This window comes from Oenanthe melanoleuca, chromosome 6 (genome assembly GCF_029582105.1).
Source record: "Oenanthe melanoleuca isolate GR-GAL-2019-014 chromosome 6, OMel1.0, whole genome shotgun sequence".
Lineage (NCBI taxonomy): Eukaryota > Metazoa > Chordata > Aves > Passeriformes > Muscicapidae > Oenanthe > Oenanthe melanoleuca.
Genome location: NC_079340.1, coordinates 17,405,381 through 17,418,286, shown reverse-complemented (window position 1 = coordinate 17,418,286; position 12,906 = coordinate 17,405,381). Strand labels below are relative to the sequence as shown.

The 12,906-nt window shown below is 37.8% G+C and overlaps 1 protein-coding gene across 1 annotated transcript in view; it reads left to right on the top strand.

Moving 5' to 3' along the window:
- FRMPD2 (FERM and PDZ domain containing 2) overlaps positions 1-12,906 on the top strand; it is a 51,453-nt gene that overhangs the window by 29,262 nt on the left and 9,285 nt on the right. Inside the window, exons 26-33 of the mRNA XM_056495152.1 lie at positions 849-1,007; positions 1,655-1,829; positions 2,899-3,109; positions 4,184-4,221; positions 7,194-7,258; positions 8,691-8,852; positions 9,731-9,899; positions 11,182-11,258. Of these exons, the coding sequence (XP_056351127.1) occupies positions 849-1,007; positions 1,655-1,829; positions 2,899-3,109; positions 4,184-4,221; positions 7,194-7,258; positions 8,691-8,852; positions 9,731-9,899; positions 11,182-11,258 (1,056 nt within the window). The remainder of the gene's footprint in view (positions 1-848; positions 1,008-1,654; positions 1,830-2,898; positions 3,110-4,183; positions 4,222-7,193; positions 7,259-8,690; positions 8,853-9,730; positions 9,900-11,181; positions 11,259-12,906) is intronic.

Genomic DNA, 12,906 nt, shown 5'->3' with positions numbered 1-12,906 from the left:
ATTACCAACAGGGAGAATACAAGGGAAAAGAAACAGTTTTAAGAATGTTACTGTCTTAAACATTAATTTTAACTAATTTCCACATGATTTCTTTTTTCCTGAATATCCACAATCTTTAAATAAAGCAGACCTTCCACTATGCCCAGCTCTCCAGAATTCTTAACCATTTGCCTTAAGGCAATTTCTTTTTTCTTGATATCTTAGTATTTCTTCAACTTTCCAAAGTTCTGCATTATTATTCTCAGTGTACAAAGGCCTAAAAGCTCTCTAGTAGCTTCTAAAATTAATTGGAGTCAGCTACTTGGGTTTTTTCTGTCATGTTTCAAGGCCATGCAGAAAATCACTTTGTTACAGTGATATTGCTGTAATGTCCTGATAAGAAAGTATGATCCTTGTGCTAATTATTATTCAAGATACAAGGCTCAGTCCTGCCAAATGCTGAACATCTTGCATTCCTACTATACTAATGAGCTCTGAATTCCTACTAATTTGAGAGCACTGCAGACAAAATTTAGCTGCAGGCATTTCCTTCAGTGGGACAGCACTAGCAGTAACAACAGTAATCTTTGCACCCTACTATTGCAATGCTTATCAGCTCAGAGGACTCCAAGCCTTTCTTTACACATTCCAAATGCCTAATCCCAAGTCCTGGTGGCATTCTCTGCTTTATTAGGCCCTATAAATCAATTGACATGAACCTCCACAATTCTGGGATATGGCGGAATTCCTTTCACATACTCCTGTACTATCTGAGGATCTGACTCGTATTTGAATATAAAAATTATGGAAGATGTTATTGAAGCAAAAGAAAAGTCTACATCAAACATACCCTGTGCTTGTTTTAATAGGAAATGGAGATCTTTGTGACTTTGACAAAGTCAGAGAACAATGGTTATGGATTCTCTGTAGTTCTTAACAAAATGGACACCTGCCTGTATGTTGATGAAATCTTGAATGATCCTGCCCTATCTGATGGAAGATTGAGAAGGGGAGACAGAATCATTATGGTACAGTAATTGTTTGAGTTTATGCAGAGGATAAAATACTTGCAGATCAATGTCATTTAGCATTGGCATTCTTTGTTTGGTATCACCAGTTTATAACATATTTTGATATGTAAATGAATAATATAATAAATCTAATTCTGCTGACCTCAGTTGGATAAATTTCAGACTGAATAGATTGAAAGACCAGGCAAATAACATGAATCTAGGTGTAATGCAAGACAAGTGAGACATTAAATGACTTCCCAATTAAATGGCACAAACTAAATTAATGTAATAAGGTGATAGGTAACCCACAAAAGATGCAGAAATTATGTCCTTTGTAATGTAAGAATAAAAGCTTTTGTCAGCCTGGTTCATATTCAATTTTTTGCATAAGACCCTCTTCCTTGTTTTTTGCAACAAGATCTTGAGCTTCAATGTGAAAAAAAAGCTATTTTAATTAATATTCTGCATTCAGAAAAATAAAAGTGCAAAAAAGGAGTATTGCTGCAATCCTAACTGTTTCACTTATTGACATTAAATACTACAGCAAAATAATAACAAGGAAGTAAAAACTAATTTAAGTTCACATGCAAAATTCAGAGTAGAGGGAGAAGTAAATGAAGGTCAATGAGATCTATGACGTGATTTTATGGTTTGTCATTTAGGTGAACGGAATTGATGTTACATCTTTGCCATGCAATGAAGTCCTGACGTTACTGCAAAGCTCTCCTCCAGATCTGCACCTTGTGGTTGGTCGTGCCGACAGTGACCCACGTCACTCAGTTAGGCCAGATGAGATTCCTGAAATTACTCTCTCAAAGGGTGCTGATGGACAGCTAGGTGTGTAGTAAATGCTGTATTTGCTGTTTGGGACAGGAATGACAGCCTAAGATAATCATAAGCAAATGTGGTCTCAGATCAGTATGATCCAACCTGACCTTGACACCTTTATGCTCTTCATCATCACCCATGACCAAGGAATGAGAACTTTATTTTGGGCAACACCTAAGAGGGAAATCTAATATATCTTATTAGACTAATGAAGATAGCTGGAAAAATGATCTTTGCATTATCACCCTATTAACTGAAGTTTCTGGCAGATTCCCAGTCTCATATTTTTATGTTACTGATATACATAAGTTTTGGGTAGCTGGATAATAATGTCTACTACCTGCAGAGACACATAAAGATCTATTTGGGAGGGAAATGAAAGACTGAAGGTAACGTTTAAGGATGAGCCACAGGTTGAGACTACAATTTGCTATTCAAAAAATCTCCACTTGAATCCTTGATTCACCACAGACACAAGGCTTTATCTACATTGTGCAATACAAATGATGAAAGAAATCCCCACGATGTGAGTATGTTGATATTTCTGTAGCATGTTACAAGTACTGCACACAGATAAAACTGTAGATTTAGGAAACAGTATGGCTATATTTGCTGATGTACAATGTCCTGTTTTCAGGTAGGAAGTAGTTTGTCCAGAGATTCCTTGAATGTTGTTTGCACAGTACAGGTACCTCCTTAGCTGTCACAGGCCTCCATTCCCAATGGCACCCTGAAGACTGCAAGGCATTTAAATGTGCTGGAAATGAGGGAGTTGCTGCTATGCAGCTCAGAGTCCTATTGCAATGACTACATCAGGTGAAATAAAGCACTACAGCAGCAGTGAAACAGAGATGGACACCACCATTTAAGTTTTTCCATACTTTTTTTAACATCTAATGACATTTCACTCTTTCAGTCCAGCTTATACACCCCATCCTACTGGGGCAAGACTGTTATTTATAATGTCAGTGATTTCTTCAGCCTATCTTTCAATGACTCACATTTATTCCATTTAAGTCACTGACAGTGAAATTCAAAACATTCTGCCACAAAAGATGCTTTCTCTGCATTATTCTAGGCTTGAAGCTGACAGGAGGAGCTGGAAGCAAGTTACAAGGTATTTATGTGCTAGAGATAGTGCCTGGCTCTCCTGCCAGTGTGGAAGGCAGTTTGCAGCCACAAGATCAGATTGTTTACATCTGTGGACTGTGCACTGAGGGCATTAGCCTGGATGATGCAGTGAGAGTGTGTGAAGCTGCCACCCAGAATGTTCGAATCAAAGCCACAAGGTAAATCTGAGCATACTTGAACCTAATGCTAAAGCAAGTTTCTAAATTTTACATCAGCAAGTCAGACAATGCAAAACAGAAAAATCCTTTATATTAAAGGTCTGAATGTTGCAACATGATAATTAACATTCATAAGATATCTTAAATCCTTGTAATTACAACCAACATGGCAAGTACAAGTAGACTCCTACAACACAAATGAGAATTCTTCGAATTTCATCATCCAAAACCAAATGTGAAGCCTTTAACTGTGAGGCTGAGCACCATATTCATGTCTCTTTCTCTAGGGAAAATCTTTGTATTTTCATCACTAGTGTCAACTTTCCCCTTACAATCTCAGATTCACAACTACAAGAAACTACCTCTGATCAGAAATTCTGAGCCAAACATATTAGAAAGGTACTAAAAATGCAGAATTTAACCTGCAGCATGATCAGAAAGTCTTTCCAGGCATGAACAATAACCGGCTGCAAAGGATTTTGCTCATCAGTTCACGGCTGCACTTTAGATTCATTGTGGTCCACAGTCTGATACCAGCTCAGGTCCTGGACTGATGCAGAAATAGCTTCCAAAGATGTCAGAGGGATGCTAAAATATTAACCCAAAGCATGTGAGTAACTGAGCGTGTGACAGAACAGCTGCCACAGCTGTCTTAACATTGTTCAAACTCTTATCACTGTTTTATTAACTTGTGCTTATTTAAAAGATGAAGAAACTGCTGCCTCATTATACATCTTGCTGTACAACAAGTTAGTAGGCAGCACCTCCTGATTGTCAGAATTTACAAACTAAAGAGGTAAACAGAAATAGGGTAAAGGACCAGAAAGCAGTATTGTATTGTCCAGGTGATTTAACATGCTTATTTTTTTCCCCAACACATTTCAATAAAATGTTTCACTATAGTAAAATATTTTTATATACTGGTGTAAATTCTCTTTAGAAAAGCACCACTGACAAAATCATAGAAGGACAACTACTATTTAGAAAATTGAATTTCTAAAAATAATTTTCATATGTGCTTTACAAAGCATGCAGCACTTAATGGCTCACATATTTCACTTTTTCTGCCCCCAGAAATGGCAATCCAGTGGTTCCCATAGAGCAGGAAAATAGTAAGTAAGGCTAATATTTTTGGGATTTAGTTAAAAACTTGCTTCTGATTTTGAAAATAAGCATAAGGTCATAAATTGCATTTAAAAATTCTTAATCATTTGTATCTTGGCACTCAGTATTTCTGTTATGGCCATTTTAAGGGCCTGAAGAAAATCTGGTAGCTGTTTAAAGATAGAAATAAAATGTATAGTTCTCTGTAAAAAAGTAATTTGTTAGATATTCAGTTTCTATTTTTTAAATTTGTTACTTAATAGGAATTTTATGTGGTCATATTTCAACATCTGTTTTGACTGAAACTATTCTCTAAGAAGTTTTCCAGCCCTCCTTGAGCCATTATTTAATATGAGCCACTACTTCATCATCTAGACCACCTTTTTAAACTGTTACTAATAAATTATATAAAATCAGCAGGCAGCACTAATATCTGATAGCTAATATAAAAGCATTCCTATCAGGGGAGATATTTGGTACTCTAACTGATACAAAACTTCAGTAATCATCTGCACTACAAAGACTTGATCAGAATTGCTCTAGCAGCAGAAGGAGTCTCAGCAAGCACATGCTGCACCTGCACCCTCAGGTGGAAGGAGAGGTGTCACATCCAGGTCAGCACATACAAAGGGGTGTTTCTTATGCAAGTAGTACTTTCCAATGCACACTTGACTGCATTAAGTCAGGCCTAACCCCAGTTCCATTTACCTGACTGGATATATCAATTTTTTTTTTATTTTTTTTTTATTATGCAAAGATGACCTCAAAAAGTAATGCTGGACCACAATTGTTCACATGCCTACACTCATCTGAATACTGGCATATGGTTACCTGGAGAACCTATTCCAAGTCAAGTTAGTTACAGGTTTCCTACTTTACCACACATAGCCATGTGCTTGTTTCTATAAACTGAGACAATTTTCTACAAGATACAGATTAAGTTATGTGTACTCTCAGCTAACAGGATAGAACTAAAGCACAGCAAATGTATATCCTGGTAGGACCTTGCTTGCACAGCCTTGTGTGAGCTTTGCAGATTCCACAACTTCTCAAGACACTTTCAGACAGGTAACCAGACCTGATCCACCTCTGATAGAGTTATGAACTCTATACCTGCCTCTCCTATAAAACAAGATGTGTAAGGTCCTGCACATGGGTTGGAGCAATCCCAAGCATAAACACTGGGCTGGGCAGAGAATGGACAGAGAGCAGCCCTGAGAAGGACTTGAGGGTGTTGGTTGATGAGAAGCTAAACATGACTGAGCAATGTGCAATCACAGGCCAGAAATCATGTCCTTGGCTGCACCAGAAGCAGTGTGGCCATCAGGTTGAGGGAGGGCAGTCCCACTGCTCTGTGAGACCCACCTGGAGTGCTGCATGCAGCTCTGCAGTCCCCAGCATAAGAAGCACATGGACCTGTTGGAGCAGTTTAAAGAGGAGGCCACAGAGATGGTCAGAGGGCTGGAGCACCTCTCTGATGAAGACAGGCTGGGAGAGCTGGAGTTGTTCAGACTGGACAAGAGAAGACTCTGGGGAGACCTTACAGCACCTTCCAGTTACTAATGGGGTACTGGAGGAGGACTTTTGACAAAGGCATGTGGTGATAGGGCAAGGGGGAATGGCATCAAACTGAAAGAGGGCAGGTTTAGATAAGTTATTAGGGGGAAATTCTTTACTATGAGGGTGTTGCAATACTGAAACAGGTTGCCCAGAGAAGCTGTGGACACCTCATCCTTGAAAATCTTCTGGTCCAGGCTGGATGGGGCTTTGAGCAGCTTGGTCTAGTAAAGGTGTCCCTGCTCATGGCAGAGGGTGGAACCAAATAATCTTTGAGGTCCTTTCAACCCAAACTGCTCTATGATACTATGATTCTTCCCTTTTACAGACACTTTGAAAAACCTGCAGTAATTTTGTATTTGGTGTTCCATTTGCTATCGTCACTGCTAGATTTATAGATAAATCTGTAATAATTTGTGATTAAGAAAGCAAGCCTTCATTTTTATATGCCTAGTTACAAGAACACATACTAAAATTGCAATTGCAACTGGTAACATTTTTTAAACTACAGGACATCCATTATTTTCCATAATTCATGTATTAAGAATACTTTGTGGAAGACAGCTAAGATCACCAAAATATGATAAAGCAAAAATACAAAACTGAGGGGTCTGGGTAGAGGTGGGAGTGTTCCTTCATCTGCCTGATCATTGCCACATGTCTAGAGTGACTCAGTCTGGTCTCTGATTGGTACAATTTTTAAACTAGCAATGGCTAAGATGCAACAGCTCTGCAATTCATTACTGAAATGTTTATATCTCTGTGCAAATTGGCAAACTTAATCACGCAGTGGTCTCACACTGCTTCATACAGTCTCAATATTGGATATTGATGCTGTGTTTAATATGCTAAGCCCAGAGTTTACATTCCATGAGTACATGAAGTTTAGCAGGAGGCCTGTCAGAACAAACAGATGTGTATGTTTTTAGGGCCACTGGCTGAAACAGAGAAAGCAAATATTTCCTTGTCAAATGAAAACTTGAACTCCCAGGAACAGCATCTGCTGCATCAACATAGTAAGGAATTTTGTATTTTTCAATTAGGGCTAGTAAAATTGCATGCCTTCTCCTTGAAAGAAAATATGTCTATAGGTGATACTGGCATTGCCTGGGAAAGATTAACTCTTCATAAAAAACCCTGCCTCCCTCAGAGTTTCAGAGAACATTTATACATTACTGTTGAGCATCTGGTGTCTCTGTAGCACACAGTTCTTAAAGCTTGTTTTGGAACTTGCTCACAGGGAGGTAAAAAGGTCACAGTGTGGTTGACATTTCAGGAGTTTTAGGCTGCATAAATCCATAGGATTTATTTTGTCTTTCACATATAAAATGTTTTATTATGCCTCTGAATGAGATTTTGAGTGTTATACTGTAGAATATTTTACCAGGACATCTATCTAAAAATTGTTGTTGCTTTTTCACAGAGAAACATATGGAGGAAACAAACTGTGATGCTCAGCAGAACACTCCTGATTCTCCAGAATGTAAAGTAAGTGACACTCTGAGGTGTGAGGTGGTTCATCAAGTGAAGTGAGCTATATGGAGTGAGCTTTTTTCAATAGTGGTATTTAATGTATTTTCTTCCTCTCTTTGAAAATGTGACTATAATACAGTTGGAAAGTGTCCTGCAAGTGTTGAATTGTATTTGGCATTCACAGAGTAGAATGCATTGGGCACTTCCTGGGGACACACTCTTCTGTTGCTGTTTTCCAATGCTTAGAAAGAAAGCAGCAAAGGAAAAAGACATGTCACAGCATGGGACTCTGGGGAAAATATATGCAGTTGTGAAACATTTTCCACAACAATCTTTGAAAACAAATTAATATGTTTCATTCTACAATTTTCAGATGGACATTTAAAAAGAGAGTAAAATTAGCCCAAATAATTGCAGTATATGCAGCACTGATATAGACCAATATGGTTTGAACTTGGCAAGAGTTTTGCATTTTTAAAGTTATTTTTTATTTATTAGGAATTATTGAATACACAGGAATGTTGTTTTTTGGGGGAGAAAAACAAGTTATTTCTATGCTCAGCATAAAATGCTTGAAAATTCTTACAAGTGCAAACATCATTCTGTTGGTGCAAACATATGAAAAGTAACATCAATTGAAATTATCTAAATTGGAAATGATATTTCAATATTTCATGTGAATAGATTAAGTGGTTTTCTCTCGATTGTGGCTTTCAAAAAAAAATAAATAAAATAAAAAAAGCTGTCTCATGTTAAAATTAGACCTGCAACCTGGCAAAAAAATTGGAACCATTTTCTTGCTTTTGATTATGTCATCACCATTACTGCTTCTTCTGCATGATCTAATTCATGATGGTCTATCTGTTCAACCTGCAAAAACAATTTCCAAGGCTGATATTTGTGGCATTGGAACTAGTCATGCTGCAAGTCATAAACATTTCTAGCTTGCTGCTATTTCTGACATAGTACTTGACCCTAAAAAAGCAGCTGATTTTAAAAGCAAATGAAGTGCTAAAGTAAAAGAGATGGAATGTTGGGCTTACAAGATTAAGATCTAAATTACAGAAAAATAAGAGAATAAACTATGTACTGCATTACTGTCATGCTGGAGATATGAGTGCCTCATTTGTCAGTTAGGGTGATTTATTTGATGTATTATAAAAGGATTACAGAAGAACATGTTACTTTGCTCTTAAGGGGTTATTTTCCCCAGCAGCAATCTTTAAAAAGAGTATGAAAACAAATAGGTACTCTTTTCATTCTGATGCATACATGCAGCTTCTATCTTGATCCTTGGAAACTCTATAGATCTATTCAAGAGTATATCCCATATATCCCATAATCCACATCAGACAGTAAGAACTTTGGGAATCTTCAGTAATAAAAATGCAAACAAAATACAGCCTTGAATAAACTCCACTTTATACTGCATCCTTGTCTATTGTAGGACTTCATTATTAAGATTGAGCTGGAAAAAGCAGAAAATGGAAGCCTAGGATTTGCACTGGTAGGTGGAAAAAATGGCAGGGCTATCCTAATAAAAGCCATCAGCCCAGACAGCAGTGCAGATCTAGATGGGAGACTGCAAGTTGGTGACATCTTACTTAAGGTAATGTTTGTTCTTCATTGCTTTGGCTTACAGTTTCTCTGCTCTGTAATGAGCTCAATAGTTTAATGAGTTCAATATAAAGGTGGTGCAGATTGGAAATCTGATGCTGCTTGGCACAGTAACTCCTGGAAGGTGATGTCCCTCAGCTCCTGCTGGTCAGAGGGCTGTCCTGGGGCCCTGTGTCCTCCCTGGAGTTCACCTTCCATGGGACTGGGCCTCCCCAGAGCTGGACACTGCAGCAGAGGCAGACCCAGAATCCAACTGCACCTACTCCTGTCTGTAATTGTGCCTAGTGAGGATTACAGAGAAAGTCCAGGGAAACCAGAGTTAACTGGCCAAGCATGCAGGTCACAGCTAACCAGGAGGCTACTGGGACGAACCTGCCATGGTGCCAGTTAGGTATTATCAAGACAAACTAAAATCACTGGAATTAGGGCTTTTGAGTCTTTATTTATAAACTTACTATCTTACTATCTTAGTCTTGCTACCTTTTAATATAAATAATCCTTTTTTTGTTACCCCTAATTATTTTTTCTTCTCCCTTCATGAGTTTCAAAATTGGTTTTCATTTACTTCCTTCTCTCCTTCATATTCTCACTGAAGAATGGGGGAAAGCCCACTTACTATCTCAGATGATAATTTTGTGGTGTCCTGCTGTCTATAAAGATATAGAGATCAAGGAGAATGATATGAAGGAAGAATATATGAAGGATGAAGGGAGTTAGGAAAGAATGAGAATTCTCTCCTACAAATGGGAGAAAATGACGACACATGAATTACAAAGAAGTTATATAAAGATTTCCCAGTGCTAGGATATGTAATTTTAAAAAGGTTTTGTGCTACAGGAATCTGGAAATACACATCATTGTATTTTTCAGGTGAATGAGACTTTTGTGTCTGGTCTGCCACGCCAAACAGTCACAGATTTGCTGCGCAAGGCTCAGGGCACTGTTCAGCTCACTGTCTGCCGAAGCGTGGCTTTGCACTGGGCTTATTCAGGCACCCAGGGCAACAGAGCCTCCACTCCAAACACAAAAGCAGAGCCTGGTAAGCAGCTACATCCACTCACCATATGACAGAAGTGGCATTATGTGTTACCTGAATTCAACTTTGGTATTAACAAAAGAAGTCAATTTTAAAGTTAGTCCTGTTTCATAGCCGTAGGTACAAACACGTTCTTCACCCTGGTTTTAGCTCTGGCTAACCTGCTCAAGGCATAGGACCACAGGGAAGGAATGCCCAAATGTGATTTTTAAGTCTAGGAACAGAGCTGTAAGACCCTCAAAGACACTTTAAGTCAGCTTAAGTTTTTAAGACATGAATGTTGGTCTGATTTCACCCCATTTTATGCAACTCACTGATGGAATCACAGCCCATTTTTGGCTCAGTTGCTAAAATACTTCTCCCACAAACTTCACATCCTATCACTCCTACTTATCTCCAGAAAGCATTACAACTCCTGTTCTGTCTGGCAGACAGATCCTCTCTCTTCTGTGCTTGTTCACACTCAAATCCAGAAGCCTCTGCTCCCAGGTCTATTGTCACTCATTTGAGGGCACACCCATCTTGCATAGGGCAGTACTTTCAGGCATGACTAACTGTATGGAAGAGCTTTGTACTCTATGCTCTGCTCTGCTGAATATTCAATTGAATATTTTGAATATTCAAAAATTAAATACTAATTAAATCTAGGAGTAGAAGCATATAAAATTACCAGTAGATTACATACCTATAGTTCTCAACTTTTTATATCTTTGAATACTGAAACATTTCCTATAATGGAGAAACCTAAGTGGAAAGGATAAAGAATTCCTCCTTCTGGCCTGCTGGTTACAAATTGGAGGCTTTGTTTCAAGGACTCTTAGTCAAGAAGACACTGCTATTGCCACTTTCTTCTTAAATGACATCGGTGAATTACATTGTTTCTGGGAAGTTTAAACTGTTTTCCTGCAAAACACAATAGTATTATGGAAGTACTGGCAGCAAAGTTAATCTATGGTAGTTTCCCCTTAGCAGTGTGAAGGAATGAGCTGGGTTAGAAAGAGCAGATTTAAAATTTTCCAGTTTTTTTATAGCTGCTGTTGATACAGGGCTTAACTTTAGTGTATTTTCTGGCAGTCTGAATTATGTTGGCTTCTTTGGTGGTGACAAATGGCATTTGTGCTCTATTGGCCCTCCCAGGCATTCTCAAGAGGGAGACTCCATGCCAGTTTAAGACATTGTATTTTAGTGACCCATCTGAGGTCCAAGTCCTTTGGTCTAAGCAGCAGAGAAGAAATGAACCTCTATTTTCATGCATTTGATTTTGTTTTTGTTTTCTGGTATTCAGCAAGTGGTGAGGAAAGCCTGCAAGCTCAGCCTGTTTTCAGTTTCAAGGAAGAAGGCTCCAACCAAATGTGCAATAAGGTAAAATCTGAGTTTTCAGAAGCTATCAGGCAATGTACTCATCTGTTTGTTTACAGCACGGATTTGCTGCAATGTGGGCAAGAACCACACCTCCTAATGAAAGAGAGTTTAAAGTGAGGGAAGTGTGCTCCCATGACTGGAGCTGCTAACATTTGAGTGAGTCAGGATTCCACTGAGATAAGAGCATATGATAAGTATAGTACATATGCTAAAAGGGTGGAGGGAAGAAAGGTTGTATATGCAAGACATGTGCTGGTTCTTTATAATACTGAAATGAAAAATTTATTAATTTTACCATTCTTTCAGTATTTCTAAACCATATACATTATAAGACTTCTATTAAGCTATCTCCACTACTATTCATAATTCAAGTGCATCTACATTTCTTCAAACATAGCTATGATTTTGAGTCTTAGTAAGTCCTGCAAGACATTCCACATTAAATTTCAGACATCTATTATTTCTAAGTTTAAAACTGCAAAACTCCTCAGTAAATGTGAGAAATTTAGGTCTTCTTGTTCTCCAGAAAACAACCAAAAAACCCAAACCCCAATTCAAGCAATATAATTGAACTAGAAAAATTGTAAGTATTCTTGACATAAACAAGCTGAGAAAACCTTGAAGAGGAATTTGTTTGTGGAATTTTTAAGCATGCTGTTGGAATGGGTGTTGGAACTAAACTTTTAGAGGCTGGTGAAATGTAATATCAAAATAAGGTCATATCTATGATCTGACACAGAAGTACACCCAACAAATAATATCAATGAGAAGTAAGAGATAGTAGTAAGGTTACAAGTTACCTGTCAGATCTCCCAGTTAGAAAGGTATTAAGGGAAATATTTAGTTTTAAGCAATGTTGTTAATTCTATATAGTTTAGCAAAGCACATGCCAAAATTTAACCACGTGCTTAGTGTTTTCCCTGAATTGGTTCTCTTAACCTCTCTCTTCTTCATTATTTCTAACTTGCCTTTAGTTGTCTTCTATGAATAGAAACTTTCTGCCTTACTTTATAGAGCACAGCTCCATCTACTCCATATACAAACTTTGAAAATGACAAGCTACTAAATAAAAAAAGTAAAAATAAAATAGTAAAACACATTTTCTTTGCAAATAGAGAACAAAATCAATACAGCAGTCTCTGATCTATGTAATCAGTGGGTGCAGAAACTGGGTAGATGAATTCAGGCTTAAATCAGCAACTATAAACATCCCTATTCTAATGGGGAAATACATGTACAAAATTAAGAAAATAAAGTACAAGTGTGAGATGCCATTAAGATTCTCTGGGGCATTCAGTATGTGAAGTATCCAGGATGCCAGAGTGTTTTCTGAGTGCATCTGAAATATTAAGTAGTGAAAGAAGAAACACCAATTTGAACTAAAAATTTAAATAATTATTTAGCAAGTATTACAGCTACTTTCACATACTAACAGCAGATATCCTGCATCATTATTTAAATGCACAACCAGTTGTTATTCTTTAGGATGGAAAAAGCCACCAATACTATTGCTTCTATTGCTTATGGAGGGTCATTAAGAGTCTGCCTTCTCTGTTAGTTGAGCACCTCTTCAGCAGAGCAGCTTCACCCTGCTTCTACTGCTGGCATCATTGTCTAAGATAAAAAATGGAATTTATTACCAACAGTT